Here is an 18,013-nt window from a genome sequence, read left to right on the forward strand (position 1 = left end):
GCAGTTATTCGGGTTGGATGTGGGAGAGAAACGGCGCCTTCTCATTGGCTGCTGCCGGGATGCTGCCGCCGCTGCCGCAGCCGCGTCGCTGAGGCCATTGGCCGCCGCCGGGCTCCAGCCTATCGGAGAGTTCGCTGTCCGAGGTGCTGAACCAGCCGGCCAGATGTGTCGGAGCTGCTGCTGCTGCTGCTGTGTGTGTTTGTGTGTGTGTGTGTGTGTGTGTGTATGGGGGAGATGAACACGGAGGATTTTGTGAATCAGTTTGAGTGGGCCCCGCTTACAGACACGTGCTCATGTGTTCACGCCACAGTCCATGAGCTTATATGCTTTATAGGGGAAAGCTTTCATTATTACAAAGAGGGTGAATTGCCTCCCTTTGATTATTTAGCCTACTAGAAATTAACCAGTAGTGGAAATGAATAAGTACATTTACTCAAGTACTGCACTTAAGTACAATTTTAAGGTACAGTCTACTTCTACTTCCTATTTCCATTTTCTGCTGCTTACTTTTCCTCTGTGGGCTACATTTCAGAGGGAAATATTGTACTTTGTACTCCATTACATTTATTTGACAGCTTTAGTTACTTTTCAGATGAAGATTATACATAAAACAACATATGACATGCTTAAGCATAAGATTCAACTAGTGGTTTCCAAGCTTTTTGGCTTCTGACCCCTTACCAAAAAAAAACGGTGTCTAGTTGGGGCCCCTTGTCACGATTCAAGTGTCTATGACTTGTTAGCAGTTCCAGCAAAGAGACATTTCCCCTCGAAACCTCTCGGGTGGTTAAAGAGTTGCAACGATCCAATATTTCACAAAAAAAGCTAAACGATTAGAGAAAAACATGACAAAATACAGATTTGTGTGGCAGAACTTTTCCTTTTCTGCTTTCCTCTCCCATTTCCCATCTCACAACCCCTCACATTGATTTTGTGACCCTTTGGAGGGGCCCGACCCCAAGGTTGGGAGCCACAGGACTAAAGTAGCCTACCTCATGTACAGTATATAAAGCTAAAACTAGCTCCACCTCGACCAGCTGCAACAGTCACATGCTGCTTACACATCTATTCATCAGTAATAACAATCTAATAATTTCATACATAATGAAATGTTAAGGGCTATTTTTCTGTAGATAAATACTTTTAATTTTCATACTTTAAGTATATCTTGCTGATAATACTTCTGTACTTTCACTTCAAAAGATTTTGATGGCAGGACTTTTATTTGTAATGAAGCATTTTTTACATTAATGCATTGGTGGCTAACAGAATTCTTCTGCCACCACTGCAATTACGTGACGCTATGTAACTGAAATTTCATTGAAACGTTTTTAGAATTTGGTACAACTTAGAATAAAAAAATAGAGACTCAATTGCTGAAATGAACTAAACAAAATAACAAAAAAAAACAGGTCAAATTTGTTGACAGGCAACCATTCAGCAAGTAATGTTTTTGGTAATAAAGGCACACTGAATGTTTGGGTTTAAATGGAGCAACACAATTAATTAACATAAACTCAATTAAACATAACTTTGTCTTCATTTTCCCAAATTAAAGAGCACGGTCTAGACCTGCTCTATAGGAAAAGTGCAATGAGATAACTTCTGTTATGAATTGGCGCTATATAAATACAATTTTATTGAAATTGAATTAAATAATTCCCTAACCAAGCTTCTAGAACCAAATATTTCACAAAGACACGCGGTGACATCATGTGTAAAATTGGTGGAGTGCCCTTTAAGGCTACTGTAGCTCATTGTCTGATTAGCTGACTTGGCAGGGTTTGCTTCATACTGGGTTCTCCTCAGAACTGAAAGAACATGCCTCCGTAGGGGTGAGCACACTCAGGTTTTTCTTCCAGCCAAACATAGCTGTGGATTCAAGTTCCAGTGGTCCTGACTGGGTGGACTGGGACCACGAGAGATTTGTAGTAAATAATGAAAAATCTGCAGGATCTTTTAATGCCCGTGCAGTGTCACTGTTGTTGATTACAGTCGCCCCCGTTATTTTTGGTGATGAGGTGTGATGTATACTGCACAACAGGTCACATTGTTACATGATTCTCTATTTCAAAAGTGAAGCCCTGGAGAAGTTGCTGAGCGCTTTTGACTGAGCTAGAAAGGTTTCTTCCACGCGTGCGTGCTGAATTTGACGACGTTATTCCCGGCTGGTTTCCGCTTTGGTTAATGTGATTTCAGCCAATCCCAATTTTTTCTTTTGTGTTTTTTCTTTTACCTCTTTGATGTGTATTTCCCCCTCTAGTTGCAATGCTACCATGCCAAGTCACATGTTAAACCGCGTGGAAAGTCTTTGTAACATTTCTTATATTTGTCTGTTGTCTTCCACCCTCAGAACTTGTCCTGGACCTCCCCATCTCAGAACCCCATGTGGCACCCCACCACAGACACCCAAACCTGATGTAGGACATCAGCTATGGTGTCACTTTCCATTTTCTCTCACCAGAGGAAAGTCACACCATGTGTCATCCGGAGGACCACCTGCTGCTGTTGTTGCATAATGGCACAAACAGCTTGTGCTTTTTCAGCCATAACTAAGTCTCCATAAAGCCAGTGTGGAGGCTGTGAGCTAGAAAGTGGATTTAACTGAATGGCTTCCTTCCCAAATACAGCTCACCCCACATGCGTTGGAAGAGAGGAGGGGATTTGTAAAGCCTCTTACAGAGGATGCTGCATCTGAATGCTGAGAAGAATAACACAGTGAGTCACCTGGCTGCTGGCGGACTGCGTACAAAATGTACATAAGTAGTATAGAAATGAAAGCGGACAAAATGTTCAGTGTGATGGATTCATTGAATATATTTTTTGAGTTTCAATTTTCCCAAGGACACAGTCAGCAAAACAAAACAGTTTTGCTGACTTTGCTGAAATAGTCTACTTTTTTAATCGTTTGATTGTTTTTCTAACACATGGTTGATACTTTAAGGCAAGTCTATAATTTCAGACTTAAAGGTTTTATTGATAATATTTTTATGTAGATGAAAAAAAGAAAAAAAAAACATCCACAGAGCTTTTGGAAAGGTGAGGAATAAAAGCATCACTTTTTTCACTGAAGTTTGGTTCCTGCTTCTAACAAGGCTTGTGAGCCAAAAGTATAACGACGTTGGTATCACGTGGTATAGTATATAATAGCTATCTTAGCTTAATCGTCTGAACAACAATATCCCATAAAATTACAGTTTTGCATATTTAAACAAAATCATAAACAAAATCAATCAATAACAACCGACGGCCATAGTTCATACAACCTTAACTAATGTGTTGTCACCGGTTAGTATGGAAGCGTATACTGGACTATATTCAAACGATAATGTAAACTTGAAAATGAAAATGTAATTCCACAATAGCATTATAACTTTCCACATATGTATGTGTTATTTGAGTAAAAATGAAAATGTCAGTGCTCTCATCAAGGCGGGTCTTCAGTTAGGACGTCACTTGCCTGAACATCTGCTGCTTTGCTCATGTGCGTAGTCCACTTGTGGCAGGAAGGCGCGAAGGCCTCGCTGACTACTGGATTACTGTACAAAAACACAACTTTACAACTGTATTCACTGATTTTGAAACTAGCGATGTGGGGCACTGAATTTGATAAATTTACTTTTCATCAGGCCACAAATGAGTCAAGAATTAGGTTTGAAAAACAACAGACACTGCAGAGTTTCTGGGGGCAGAGCCTCACAGATTACTGTACAAAAACATACAACCTTTATAACTTTATTCACTGATGACGTCCAGTTACCTAACGTTTTAGTTCTCTCAAACAATGGTGATTTAGAAGTCATGGAAATTACGGCTCTTTGAAGGGAGCCGGAACCGTTCTTTTCCAAGAGCCGGCTCTTTCGGCTCCCAAACGGCTCTTCTCTTCTTTAGTACCACTTCTTATGGTCACTGCCTAATATTTGTTGCAAGAAATAAATAAATAAATATTTATTTATTTAGAAGTGGGCCAGGGTCCGACATAACCGATGGCCCGGGGGCCAGTACAAGTTTATGCAGGGCAAGTTGATTGACCAGTCACTGGTCCGTCTGGGCCAGTGGCGGACTGGTCCGCTTGTGAAAAGATGGTCGCTCTTCTTTAAGAAAGGAGTGGACGTCCCAATATATTCCCAATATATTACCAATGTGTCATGTCGAAGGTAAATCTGCTCATTATAGTGTTTAAATGTGAACGAGCTAGCTAATATCAGCTTTTACTGTGGCTGTCTGTCGAGCGCTGTGGGTTTTAACAGCATCTCTGCAATGAACTGTACTGCACTCTTTGATTGGATTAAAATATAAATATTTACCTAATGTCTTATAGTGTAAGGATGATTGAAATGTCCTTTTACAGTAAGTGTTGCAATATAGGGCCCCTATAATTATTAAATGATGGGGGGGGAAGGGTTATTTTCATTTCACTGGCAACCACTGGGATGGAATGGAAGGGGGGAGGGGGAGTGTGTCATCTAGTGGCTGGATGTTATCAATGTTATCAATAGCACCTTTAATGTTTGAACACAAAAATAAAGAATTTATTAATTAAAGAATATTTCTACACCAGAGTGTTATTCCTGGCTTTAAAACAGCATTCAGATCATGTCTGGAAATAACATTTACACAAGAAAATGAAAATACTTCAGCAACTTTCCGCCTATAAAAGCACGTGTTCTAAAATACTGGCTATGGCCCTGTCTCCGAATCATTCCTACTTTCGTGGCAGCACTGAACTACATAACCCATAATGCAATCCACGGCAGCGCACGTCAACTTCCGGGGCACAGTGTTAAAAGCTGAAATGTTGTGTTTTTCATGTCTTCCACAATTCAAGTCAGTTTGTTTCAACGAGTCTTTGTAGGTATGTAACTTTACACTCGCTAGTATCACTACAGATGGATGCTCTGCACAGACACCGTTCACTTTATAAAGGAACGACTCCGCCATGGAAAGAAACATATCGCAAGGTGAGAACTCAAATGTTAACTTGTCAGCTAGCTAGCTAGCTAGCATGTCGGGGCGCCGCTGGCTCTGGTCAGAGTGTAACATTGCGCGGTTCTGACCGACAAAGACATAAGAAAAACTTCTTATGTCTTTTTGTAGCGCTGTGTAGACCGACTCAAAAACAGCCGGTCGAGGCTGCTGCAGAGATACCGTCAGATGGGAGAGAGCCAGCAGCGCGACGGCTCCGGGGCCTCCATCATCGTCCAGGAGGTGATGGAGGAGGAGTGGACCGCCCTGCAGTCAGAGGACCGGAGGCTGCCCTCGCTGTGGGGGCCACAGGGCATGGCAGAGGTCGGTCTCTCTCAGTCTGTCTCGGTCTTTTTCTTTCAGTCTCTTCCTCACTAGTTATGCTTTCTAGGTCTGTCTCTTTGGGTCTCTTTTTTGTGTGTGTGTTACTTTTAGCTCTGTCAGTTGTTTGGTCCCCGAGACAGCTGCCTTTACCTTCAGATTGCACTGCACCTTTTTTAATAAACACTTGTTACAAATGTTCAAAATAAGTCTTTCTTCACATGAAATCAGTTCATCAAAAACTGCCCTCAATAATGAATGACTTGGTGAGAGAGCAAAGACTTGAGGTGTCATCATCTGGAGCTGACTCTCAGAGCTGAATGGTATGTTTTTTTCAAATCCACAACTATCTGAGTTTTACAACCAAGTGGAGGTCTGCTTTCTTTTCTTATAAACAGATGTTCAGTGTCATGAAGGAGTACGATGAACTGGCTGTACTCGAAGAAATCCAACAGGAGCTCTTGTCTCAAGGTAATCCATTTCTGTGAATGAAACCATCCTGTTTTTTTTTTTTTCTATCCAAGCTCCAGACTGTAGATATTAAAACTGTCCAGTAAAATAAGTGGAAACATCTAGAATACCACATATCTGAAAATTATTATAGACAGTGGTAACACCAGCAGGGTTGAGATATTTCTGCAGATGTGCTGGAAACAAGCATGTATGAGCCTGATGATTTTGAGCCCCTACTAAAGTTGTGAAATCTTTTCTTCGTGCCACAGAAATGTCTATTATTGAAGAGTACGAGAGGAACCTGCAGTTTGAGCAGCAGTACATATCGTCCATTGTGGAAGGGATGGAAGAGATGCATATTATTTGCCCCGTATGTCACACGTGAGTCCAAAAAATGACTGCTATAACATAAGATATTGACAAAGGCTGATAGTTTCCACATTTGTACAAATTTTTAACCACTAATCATTACACTACCACAATTTTCAAAACCAGTTGCAGTCGGTATGTCTTTAATCTTCTCTATTTTCAGCTGCACTAAGTTATACCATAAGTTGTACAGGCAAACATATGGAAATCTGTCTTATGTCAGGAGTTGTGTTGATAACAAACACATTTTTATGATTCAACATTAGCATGCTTCTTGTGTCGCGCAGGAACAACTTGAACATCAACAGCCATTTCATCTCCTGCCCCTGTGGACTGTACATTAACACTAAGGTTTGTTTGTTAAGCTCTATCCTATTAGAAATGAGGGACATATGAAGGCACTTGGTTTTATATTACAGGATACTTTCTTAGAAATCATATTACCTCAGCCAAAGTTGTGAGGAGGTTCTGTTTTCATCTTTTTAAGCCAAGTATGTTTACCTTTTGCGCACAATGGCTGCAATTTGCTTAAAAAAATCGCACTAATTTCTTTTCGGAGTCCTAACTCAGTCAGATCTGAATACACAGACATGATCCACTCCAGAACCTGCCTGAGAATCTTCACGTTTTCAAGTTTTTCTTCAGTATCAGTGTAATCCAGTGGTAGTTGTCTGTACATCCATGGGTACAATGCAAACAGGAACAGCTAATGGCTAATTCGGCCTTCTTTTAATGGTGCAAAATTGTCTAAATATAAACAAATACAGGCTAAAGAAAGCCTGTTTACATCTGTTCCGAAACTTAGAGAATGATTGTCCCCCAAACAGAAGCAAGACAAAGACATTACAAAGGCAGAAAGTCCCATCAACATGATTCTTATAATGAACTGGAACACTCACACACACCTGTATTTATTCATATACAGATATTTGTCCTGTGTTGAAAATCTGTACACATACAAAAAAAAAACCTCAAAACGAATTTAAATTGTATAAAAAATATGTTTTGGTGACTCTGCAAAAAGCCTGTAAATAAAGGAAGAGGAAAAACAAGCAAAAAAGCCAAGGGTTCAGTTAAGTAATGGATTTGGCTAAAATGGTGCAACGTTGTACATCTTGTCTTTTTAGAACCAGAACATCACCCCCGATATCCTGCGGCATCTTCTGGAGTCCAGGGTGTCGGAGCACATGGAGGACTGTCTCCACAACCCTATTTTCTCTGTAGCTCCCAACACAGACAGCTCTCCCAACCTGATGATAAGCTGCAAGGTACGGCACAGTCACTGCCAAGTCATCTTTAACGTTAAAGTTTCATACCAAAGAAAATCTGTTGCTGCTGCTGGAAACTTAAAATACATAACTTCCTGCTGCAGAAGATTCCCCCCCCCCCATAAGTCCTAAGTGCTGTATTTTCCATATTATTATGTGTACTGGCCTGTTGCCCACATATGTTCTCTGCTACTTGATTGACCCAGTTTCTCCAAAGGAAAAATAATCAGTGTGAGCCACACAATAACAGTAGTATCAGTGTTGACGGATGGATTCTTTGCCATCACAGGTTCATTGTTGTTTTCTCTGTTTCAGGTTTGTGACTACCTGTCCATTGTCCTGTAAAAGCAGACACTGCTGTCATGAGTGACTTAACTCGTGAGATTTCGTGAGTTTTTTTTTGTGTGCTCTCTGTATGTTTTGTGAAATAAAGTCTATTTTTTAATATTTAATGTGTAGCTGTTCTTTGTTGTACTGTATGCTACCCCCTCTCTAACTACCATTTCAAACGTGTTGAAGTCATATTGAAGCTGTGATAAAATTTGTGTATGCACCATTTTACTATCACAAAGTATTATCATTGACACTATTAAGAAATTCAAGTTACTTAAATGAAACCTGCCTGCTATACTTCGTCTTCCCACGTTTCAAGCTGTCCCCCAGTCACAGTAGATGTAACTAATGCAACCTTCCACCACCAAAACAAGGCTGCTATTGCAGTGCACATTACAGACAGACATTTTAATCATTTAAACAAAACACATTTATTTGTATTTTAGAATGTAACTGTTTTTGTCAGGTGCAGCATTTCCCTTTACTTTTCTATTTTGAAACGTGGCCCAAATAATCTCTTGGGCTGCTGTGGCTTGACGGAGTGTATTTCACACAATCAAAAGGGGATAGACTCTCTTCAGCTAAATCAGCTCCATCAATAGTACACCCACACTTCTAGTTTGTCTGTCAAATTAAATAGTGTAACCAGCCCATATTCACGGCTAATTTCGCTTAATTTGATACTTGACATTAATTTCTCGGTGTGTACAAACCTAATTAAAAAGCACTGTATAACTGTCTGAAATGCAATGCTTAGAAACACATCGATATGGACAAGGAAAGAGTTCACCTGTAGCAATTCTGCGGTATTAATCAAGAAACGGCTGCAAATTTTAGACTAATATCAATAAAACGCTATTCTCAGCGTCCAGTGAAACATTGATCATTTTAAAGGATCACAAGCTATAAACGACAGATCATCTATCATCGTTATTGAACCCGAGAGTGAATATTATATCATCGTTGAACAGTAATTCACCGTAGAAATGATTCTAATTCTTCTAGTCAGGCAGGACTCGGCACCGCCGCTAGAGGGCAGAATTGTTCCGACCATGTGAACGACCTGACCGGAAAACAACCAGGCAGAGCGGTGCGGAGGCAGGCAGAGGAAAGATGGCAGCCGCGGCAGTGGCTGAGTTTCAGAGAGCACAGTCTCTTCTTGGAACTGACCGGAATGCCTCTATCGATATCTTGCATTCAATAGGTAAATATAATCGACACAGTATGGCAATAGAAAGGAAAATAAATGTACGTTCGGACACTGAAGCTAATACACCCCCTCCATCAAACGTGGAGCAATTGAGTTAGCATGCTTTGCTGTTAGCTAGTTAGCAGCTAAGCTAAGTTAGCTAGCCCAGTGCTGGCCGTCTCTTTTTTCTCCTAGCTTGCACAGTGAGTCAGCAGCAGCGGGCTAGCCGGCTAGTGCCATACCGGCTAGCTTATCTGATGGGCTAACGTTAGCTACCCCGGCTCATTCATTTGACAGGAACTTGGGTGACAGCTGGCTAGTTAACGTTAGCATGCAGCCAGCGTTGTTAGCAGCTATGACTCGTCTTGTCAGTTGTCAGGCCGACAAGGAAATTAATGTGAAACTGAGGTGACTCTCTAAACATCACCTACTTTGTCACCCCCTCTGGTTTATGCTTATGCACCCTATGGTGCTTAATGTTGTTTATTAAAGCGTAGTTACGTAGCTGTCATTACCGTTTATTGTTTAATTTGACAGGTCTGATATTTCACAGCTTCATTAGCCACTTGGCTGCTTGCCATCCAACCAAACCTATCCATGATATGACTTAACTCAGTGCCAGTCTCTAGAGGCAGAAGGAAAGGGTGTCACATCAGCATTTTCACTGTTTGTATATCGCGGTGATTAATGTCAATACGGATCAGATTACATCATCATCATATGTTTTTGTGTGTGTGTGTGTGTTGTAGTGAAGCGGGACGTCCAGGAGAGTGATGAGGAGGCGGTGCGTGTTAAAGAGCAGAGCATCCTGGAGCTGGGTGGGTTGCTGGCCAAGACAGGACAGGCTGCAGGTAATTTTAATACTGTTTTATTGGGGCACACACAAAGCTTTATGTCACACTGTTTAATCTTTTTTTTTTTTTTTTCAACACTACAGTTTTCAAACCCCAGTCACGAATAAGAGACTCCTGACTCAATGCCCACATTGCTGAGGTTTTGACACTTATTTTGGTCTAATTGGATTGTTTTCGTTCTAACCCATGTTGGAATGTAGTTTGCTTTTGCTGACAAAAAGACTCACAAAATTGTTGGTTTGTACATGGGAGCACCCATATAAAAAAACACCAGAGAAAAATGAGTGGACAAAGTCAAATCCCTCCTTACTAATCCTTATGGATGAGTTCTGATGTCATTCACTACTTTTGTGCAGACTGCAACTGTGACCATTGACCTAATATCTGTTTACAACATTGTATTTTTCAACGCCAGGCTGTTTTTTTTTTTGTTTTTACATCATATGGCTGTCATGCTGAAAATTCAGCTAAAGTTGTTGTTTTTTTACACATGTACATGAGAACAGGTTCAAGCAGTAATGCATACTGTAGCATGTGTTTTGTAGCAAAATGCTGTAAAGGATATGACAGAGTCATAGTTGTATGAAAGTGCCTTTTTAGTAATGTTGCTAAAACTGAAATACAGGGATTAAGACAAGGAGTTACAGTAGTACTAGACAAAGAATGTTGTCAATGGGCATCTCTAAGAAATGTGTTCTGTAGCCAAGGTTCTAGGTTCTGTAGCCAAAATGCTGTGCATGGAATGTAGTAGCTGGTGAAGGTAGGAGCTTGAGTAGCCTTTGGATGAGAAGTTTGTTCTTGCCTTATATGGGCCATTGGAAGTGCTGTGATTCATCAGAACAGTAGAAAAGAAAGTATGACCTTCGTCAACTTAAGTTGCACTATACAGGCCTGGGCTGTGTCCAAAATCACTCCCTATTTACAAACATGACTCAGTCAGAATCCCTAACTTTTGCCAGAATCACTGACCAGCTGCCTGTAATATTCCCCTCTGAAATATGACTGACATTTTCATTAAAAGATTTTTCTTGTATCAGCATTATTGAATTAGCAGTGTGTCCTTTTACAGTTTTGCCTGTTTTTAATAATCTGACTTACTCAGATAACATTTTTGCTTTCATCAGCCATTGTGGCAAAATGATTATAAGCTTATTTTCACCTGTTTTCTATTTCTACATTTTTTTCCTTCTTTTTTTAAAAATAATTTTTCTCCCACCATCTTCTCAGAGCTTGGGGGTCTGCTGAAGTATGTACGCCCATTCCTCAACTCCATCTCCAAGGCCAAGGCAGCCCGGCTGGTCCGCTCCCTGCTGGACCTGTTCCTGGACATGGAAGCTGCCACAGGTCAGGAGGTAGAGCTCTGCCTAGAGTGCATAGAATGGGCCAAGACTGAGAAGAGGACCTTCCTCAGACAGGCACTAGAGGTGAGACTTGGTGTTGCCACAGGGCTTGTTCACACCAAGTGGTTTGTTCTCCTGTTCCGGTTTGTTTGTGCGAGGGAGAACAGGCCATTCATACTCAAGTGGCACGAGATAACTGCACCAAGATGCCTGAAACTGTGGGTCTCTGAACTTTTCCAAACAAACCGTGATGTGGTTCATTGTTGCTCCTTGTCCAGAAACCCAAAGAGACAGGCCACCTCAAGATTGGGATCGATCTGTCTGGTGTCGGTCTGGTTTAGCTAGCTATGTGAAAAAATAACTTGGCAACACAAGCTTACTAACCGGAGGAATCTTCTTTATTTCACCAATTATGCGGTATTTCGGTTTAGCTAGCTACCCAGAGGCTAATGCCAGACTGACAGTGGAGAAGAGTGCTAACCCTGGAGACAAGCAGTACTTTCCAGCAACATCAAAACAAAAGCCATGAACTTTCTAACTGACGTTCCCACCTTTTTTAGGTGTTAATCCAATGTACTGGTCAAAGTGAAACGTTGAAAGAATCCCTGGGTTGGTAACATTGGCATGACTGTATTTGTGCATCCCCAGGATACTGTTGCACCTGAGCAGGTGTATTCAGCCGCTGGACTAGATACAGTGAACAAACATCGTTCAATTTACCCCCGTCATGTAGATACAAGAGGGCTAGACTGTTAAGTGCTAACTCTTCCCAACATGTTTGATCTCATCTAATTTATATCCTAAAATGGAGCCTGGAAGTTGTGCATTATTTGCTATATTTAATATTTTAAACTTGTCCGGGTATTTGTTGAATAGCTACAAAAGTGAGTCAGAGCATTGCAATTTTAAGTGAAGGCATTAATTTGTTAGTATGACTTATAGTATGTTAATTAAATCTGTTGCTCAAATACCTAATTTACTCTTGATTACTAATGTGATTTTGTGGGGATCTCGGACCACACCAGTACGTTTTAAACACTGTTATTATGGAACAATGTGCGCTTTGTGTTGGGCCATTTTTTAAAAACAGTTAACTAGCTATTGATTGTAAACAAGTCCAATAATTGATTAAGGAAATTCCTTGAAAAATGAGCATCCCTAGCTGTGTGAGTATGGGCAGACCCATAAACAAACACGTAGACCTGGACGCTGAGACGCTTGTTCTCCTCTCTCCTCAGGCTCGTCTCATTTCACTGTATTTGGACACAAAGTGCTACCAGGAGGCATTACAACTTGGTAAGTGTTGTGTGTAAGTGTTTTTAATTAGCTTGACAATTACAGAATGTTTAGAAGACAAAAGAAACCTTGTGTATAAATGTATTTTTATACATTTAATTTATACACAAGGTAAAAATACAAATTTAATTTATAAATAAAGGGGGTTGGGGGGGGGGTGTTAGCTTGAAATGTTGTTTAGTTTACTTCTCATCCTAATTTTAAAAATTGATAGATGGCATTTCTTATTGTAATTGTGTTCTTTTTCTAATGGGGGATGTTTTCCACCTATTCGGGCCAAAGAAAAAGTAAACGTGCTAACAGCATTGCATTGGATCTAAACTTCCTTCCTTCCCCAGGCTCCCAGTTGCTGCAGGAGCTGAAGAAGATGGACGACAAGGCCCTGCTGGTGGAGGTTCAGCTGCTGGAGAGTAAGACATACCAAGCGCTCAGTAACCTGCCTAAGGCCCGCGCCGCCCTTACATCTGCCAGGACGACCGCCAACGCCATCTACTGCCCGCCCAAACTACAAGCAGCTTTAGACATGCAGTCAGGTACAAAGCAGGACAAACACTTGATCAAATCACTCCCAGCTGCAGGAAGCTCTAGGTGTATAAACTGCTTATTTCTGTTGCAGTTAAACTGCCATGTCTGTGTGTGTGTTTTGTGTGTCCAGGGATCATTCACGCAGCGGAGGAGAAAGACTGGAAGACGGCTTACTCCTACTTCTATGAGGCCTTTGAGGGCTACGACTCCATTGACAGCCCCCGAGCCATCACAGCCCTCAAATACATGCTGCTCTGCAAAATCATGCTCAACGCGTAAGTGGTATACTGCACTATTCATTTATAATTATTTTGTTTCTGTGGCCATTCTTCATAGAATATTGGGTTTTAAAACATTTAATTGTACGACTGTTGAAAGTATTTAACATGTTTATATGAGTTGCCAAAATGCAGTGAAATAATTTTTTACTGGGAGAAAACCCGGAATGTGTCTTAGCTTTTTGTCCCGCGGTGTCTGATGCATATGGTTTCTGTTTCAGGCCTGAGGAAGTCCAGGCCCTCATCAGTGGCAAGCTAGCCCTGCGGTATGCTGGCAGACAGGTATCACTCTTCATACCTAAGAATTTTACTTTGAATTCTAATTTAAACTTAACTGACTGTTTGCTAAACCCCACCCCTGAACAGCGATTGTCCAATCATAGTTTAGTCACCGTAACTTAACGCAAAAGTAAAAGGAATGGATTAAACAGTGTGTTTGTCTGCTCTAAAGTAAGCTGCAAATATTAGCATGTCCGGCTAACTTAAGCTAGTTAGCTGGGCACCTAACCAATAGTTATTTCCAAGGCCGTGAGCACATCATTAACAAACTCCATTCATTAGTTTGTGGGGGTTACAGGTGATGTTAAAGCCCTGTTCATGTCCACTGTGAAGTTTTTTCACAGCTGTGTGGACTCCAGTCCTAGGTGCTCTGATAGTTTAGCTAACATCAGGAACTCTGTCCTGCTCTTTATTGAATTTGGGGAAGTTTACACTTCAGTAACCCCCGACTGCTGTTTGCCTGGGACATGCAGCTTTTAGTGAAATGTCATGTATGCAGCTATTTAGTGCATATTTAAAGTGTCAGTCCTTAAGATTTCAGTCCTGGTTGATTTGGCGACACCTAGTTGCTGGTGGTAACAGCAAATGCGGTTTAACACTACAGGTCACAGAATTCTGGCGGCAGCAAAACAAACTATTGTCGTTTTAATAAAGAAGTCAGGCAGTAATTAGTCTTTTTCCATCATTCTGTGAGCGACCGTGATCTGAAGCTGCACACGGCATGAGTCTGAACAGCAGGGCACAGTGAAAGGACTCGGTTACCTCGCTGAGAAGGTGGAGGTGTGCAGCCCGTCGCCTGCAGCTCCTCTGGTTTTAAAACGAGTCAGGTGGAAACATTAAAAAGACAGAGCTAGCCAACAAATTAGCTAGCTGGCTACAGCTGATAAGATACTTCAGTGACAGTTGGCATTTCAGCCGGGAAAATCCACGGCCGCTGGCTAGAAATGAGAAGCTGCTTTTTCCTTCCTCAGGGACACACGGTTTCAAAAAGGACTCAGAACTTTGAACGTGCCGCTGTTGTCATTGTAAAGTGCAGAATGTGCAAAACAACTGAGGGGGGCGGGGCTTAGAGAACAGTCATTGAAATTTAGATTTCATTTTATTGTTATTGCTGGGTTTTCTGTATTTATTTATTTATTATGTATATAGTACAGCATTCTTCAGTCTCTCTTCCGCCGTCATGTACCTTAACCTTTTCTTTATTTTCTTTTTCTACAGACAGACTCGCTGAAATGTGTGGCACAAGCCAGCAAGAACCGGTCGCTGGCAGACTTTGAAAAGGTTAGTGTCTAGAGTTCGGGGCTGTATATTGATCTTGTTGAGGCTGTGGCCAAACTATTATATGTTCTTTACCAACATTATGAATGAAACTACTGTGAGTGAGTGAGTCTTTCTGCCTGTTTGATTTTTGGATAATGTTTTGGCCTCTCCCCTCATTTGTGATTAAAGTGTCGTGTTCCCACCCTCCCCCAAGGCACTAACAGAGTACAAAGCAGAGCTGAGGGATGACCCCATCATCAGCACCCATCTGACCAAGCTGTATGACAACCTGCTGGAGCAGAACCTCATCAGGGTCATCGAACCTTTCTCCAGGGTCCAGGTAATCTTTACAACATCTGTCCGTATTCAGACAGATGTGGAACCTTATCCAGGATGTTGTTAAATTAAGAAATTAGAAAAACAGGTAGAACTGGAAATAGAAGACATGAAAGTTGTTTTGGTATTGTTATTGAAACTCACATCATATTCCACAATGGTTCATGAAGACTAGTATACTCTAGTATCTAAGAATACTTACTAATATACGTATTTAAGGGTCTTTAATCATTGTGCTTGTCCTTCTTTTCTCTAACAGATAGCACACATTTCCTCCCTCATCAAACTCCCGAAGGTAAGATTTCACTTGTCTTTGTCAATGTTTCCGTTTAGACTTTCACTTTCAGTACACATATTTGAAGTAATTCCTTAGGTTGTTGCAATGAAATAGCTAAAATCAGATCGTTTCTGCCTTGCAGGGAGACGTGGAGAGGAAGTTATCACAGATGATCCTGGACGAGAAGTTTCACGGTACGTGTCTGCAGCTCTTTTAGCGTTCACTAACATGGATAGGGTTAAATATTTGTGTTTTCTTGTTGTAAATATTTGTGTTTTGCGGTTGTTTCCTGCAGATGGATCAGATTTACGCTCACTCTAAACTAATTCTGTTTCAGTTTGCTGATTTTTTAAGCGTTTTGTTTCAGTTACTCTGTGCCATCAGAGTTGAAAATGCTTTTTTTTTTTTTACTGGATCAAATGAACTCAACAAAATCAGCGAGTGCGCCTGTAATCGACAGCCCTCCAACAGCTTTTTACCGTTTTTCTCTCTGTTTTCCTCCCTTTATCATCCCACCCCGACCCTACCCGACAGGTATTTTGGACCAAGGTGAAGGTGTGCTGATTGTCTTCGAGGAACCGGTGGTGGACAAGACGTACGAGGCGGCCCTGGAGACCATTCAGAACATGAGCAAAGTGGTCGACTCGCTCTACAACAAAGCCAAGAAGCTAACATAAGGTCAGCCCCAATAGAACTGATGATGTCGGTGTCTGTGTGCGATAATTCAATAAATGACACGGTGTAGCAGCCTGAATATAACTTTGGAGGCTGAGATACCTTTTGGTCCATTACAACTGTCTTGTGCAGAGATGAAAACAGTAATTGTGCAATGTAACGGATTACATACTGAGGTAATAACTTCATTTATTTTGACCTCTAAATAACTGCTATTGATGGATCAGTAAGATGAGACTGACTGACTTATTGTTGTAAACTGTTTCCAGCGGTGCATGCCTATCCACAGTCCCTACACTTATGATACTTAGAACAACGTATACTAATATATGGGCATATTGGCCAAAACTACCAAAATACAAATTGGTTTCTAATTAAAAAACAATACATTTGAAATGATAAGGCTGGTAATGTTCTGTAATTTTCTTATTGCCAACAATTCCCATGAAAAGACCAAAATAATCAATGAATTGATTCTACTACCAAGTATTGGGCCTGATGCATCTTTTTCCTCTGTCCCATAGAGCTCCATTGTTGTCCAGAAACTATTAAAAACAACATGTCAAACTGTTCCTTTTAAAAATGTGCCTTAATGTAGACACAGCTGACAATATGGCAGATATAACACCAACCTTATCCTTTAAAACATTTGTTTAACCGTTTGTTAAAAAAACATGTTTCTGTAAAATCGACCTGCCTTTGTCCCGCCCCCCCCCCCCCAGAGAGAGTGAAACCATCGGTCCTCCTGTCCGGAGTGACGCGGGCCAGTCAGACCTCCGTTGATCGTTCACTTCAACCCGGGAGGGACGAGGGGAGGAGGACGAGGAGATTACAAACACTAAACAACCCAGCAAGCAAACAAACCAGCTGACCAACTGAAGACGACCCAACGGATCAACAAACTGACGGGGTGGACACACCGCTCCTCCTAGTCCTCCCTCTGCTCTCCCTCCCTCCTGTCTCTTCCTTCCAATCTGACTGGGGTTGATCTGACACAACGTGCTACACCCAATGGACAAATTCAGGCACTGTGCCCCTCTTCTCTTCTCCCACCACTGGTTTCTACTGTATGTAAAATTGGACAAGCCTCCCTTTCCCCTTTTTGTCCCCCGTTTCTCTCTGCGCTGGCCATCAGGGAATCTTGTAAGATAACAATAAAGAATACATATACAGTACTTATTCATACATGTATTATATATAAAAAAAAAAAACCATGCTCGGTCTGTTCTCAGAGTGTAACCGGGGGTAAACGTGGGTTGGTTGGTCTGTGTCTCTTACCGGATTCTACCTGTTCTGTTCAGCTTGCCAACCAGCCCTGAAACTGAATGTTTGAATTTCTGCGGTTTTGAAGAATTGCCCCACAGTTAACTAGATCACCTGAAGAATGGTTTTGAAAAAGGGAGGCCCACAGAACAACCCTTCCCTTCTCCTCACATCCTTACTACGACCTCTCGCGCCGCCCCTGTTTCACCCTGAGTGGTCTCACTCACTCACAAGGCATTCTAGGATTCGTGGACCATACAGGGAAATTGCTCTTCTGTCCACTTGGGACCATGCCACAAGGAGAGGACATTCATCACCACTCTGGAGTCTCCTATACCCCCCCTCCTACTTCCTGTTTGTATATAACATTGCCAAGCATCTCTGTTCATCCAAAGCCTGATGTATTCACACTGTCCCCCCTTTTTTTATAATGCTTAAGAACAGAATAAGCCTCGCCACTGAGAGCTCGGTCAGTCACACAAAGTGCTTTTGATGCTCGACACGTGACTGGAGAGGGAACTCTGCGCTCTGACGTGATGGTTTGTTGTGCAGAAAAGGACGGGTTTCGCTGAAGAAAATCAAGCTGTACATTTCTGGGAACTTAATTTTGCAAGGACTCGGGGGTTTACCATATATGACATAGAGAAAGACAAATACTAATAAAAAAAAAAAATTTAAACCTGCAAGTTGTGTGATGTAAGGATCCTGGAAATGAAAATGTGTTTTCTTTTC

General features: G+C 41.4%; 2 protein-coding genes across 2 annotated transcripts; both read left to right on the plus strand.

Annotated features, from left to right (window-relative positions):
* The first annotated feature begins 4,755 nt into the window (after positions 1-4,755).
* rpain (RPA interacting protein) lies at positions 4,756-7,828 on the plus strand. The gene is made up of 7 exons (XM_044180334.1): positions 4,756-4,961; positions 5,098-5,289; positions 5,685-5,757; positions 6,009-6,120; positions 6,396-6,459; positions 7,236-7,376; positions 7,692-7,828. The coding sequence occupies exons 1-7, from the start codon at positions 4,890-4,892 to the stop codon at positions 7,719-7,721; spliced, it is 684 nt and encodes a 227-aa protein (XP_044036269.1). The 5' UTR covers positions 4,756-4,889; the 3' UTR covers positions 7,722-7,828.
* Positions 7,829-8,730: 902 nt separating this feature from the next.
* Positions 8,731-17,964, plus strand: LOC122868411 (26S proteasome non-ATPase regulatory subunit 11A). The gene is made up of 13 exons (XM_044180330.1): positions 8,731-8,913; positions 9,648-9,749; positions 10,980-11,176; positions 12,331-12,388; positions 12,727-12,921; positions 13,044-13,188; positions 13,413-13,473; positions 14,689-14,751; positions 14,945-15,070; positions 15,326-15,361; positions 15,486-15,537; positions 15,878-16,021; positions 16,741-17,964. The coding sequence occupies exons 1-12, from the start codon at positions 8,823-8,825 to the stop codon at positions 16,018-16,020; spliced, it is 1,269 nt and encodes a 422-aa protein (XP_044036265.1). The 5' UTR covers positions 8,731-8,822; the 3' UTR covers position 16,021; positions 16,741-17,964.
* Positions 17,965-18,013: the final 49 nt, after the last annotated feature.

This window comes from Siniperca chuatsi, linkage group LG21, assembly GCF_020085105.1.
Source record: "Siniperca chuatsi isolate FFG_IHB_CAS linkage group LG21, ASM2008510v1, whole genome shotgun sequence".
NCBI lineage: Eukaryota > Metazoa > Chordata > Actinopteri > Centrarchiformes > Sinipercidae > Siniperca > Siniperca chuatsi.

Excerpts from the sequence above, each read along its gene's own strand:
- LOC122868411 (XM_044180330.1), top strand. The coding sequence starts at position 8,823 with ATGGCAGCCGCGGCAGTGGCTGAGTTTCAGAGAGCACAGTCTCTTCTT. Across the intron at positions 11,177-12,330 it reads TCCTCAGACAGGCACTAGAG|GCTCGTCTCATTTCACTGTA; the intron begins GTGAGACTTGGT and ends CTCTCTCCTCAG. Across the intron at positions 15,538-15,877 it reads CCTGGACGAGAAGTTTCACG|GTATTTTGGACCAAGGTGAA; the intron begins GTACGTGTCTGC and ends CCTACCCGACAG.
- rpain (XM_044180334.1), top strand. The coding sequence starts at position 4,890 with ATGGATGCTCTGCACAGACACCGTTCACTTTATAAAGGAACGACTCCG. Across the intron at positions 5,290-5,684 it reads GGCCACAGGGCATGGCAGAG|ATGTTCAGTGTCATGAAGGA; the intron begins GTCGGTCTCTCT and ends TCTTATAAACAG. Across the intron at positions 6,121-6,395 it reads ATTTGCCCCGTATGTCACAC|GAACAACTTGAACATCAACA; the intron begins GTGAGTCCAAAA and ends TGTGTCGCGCAG.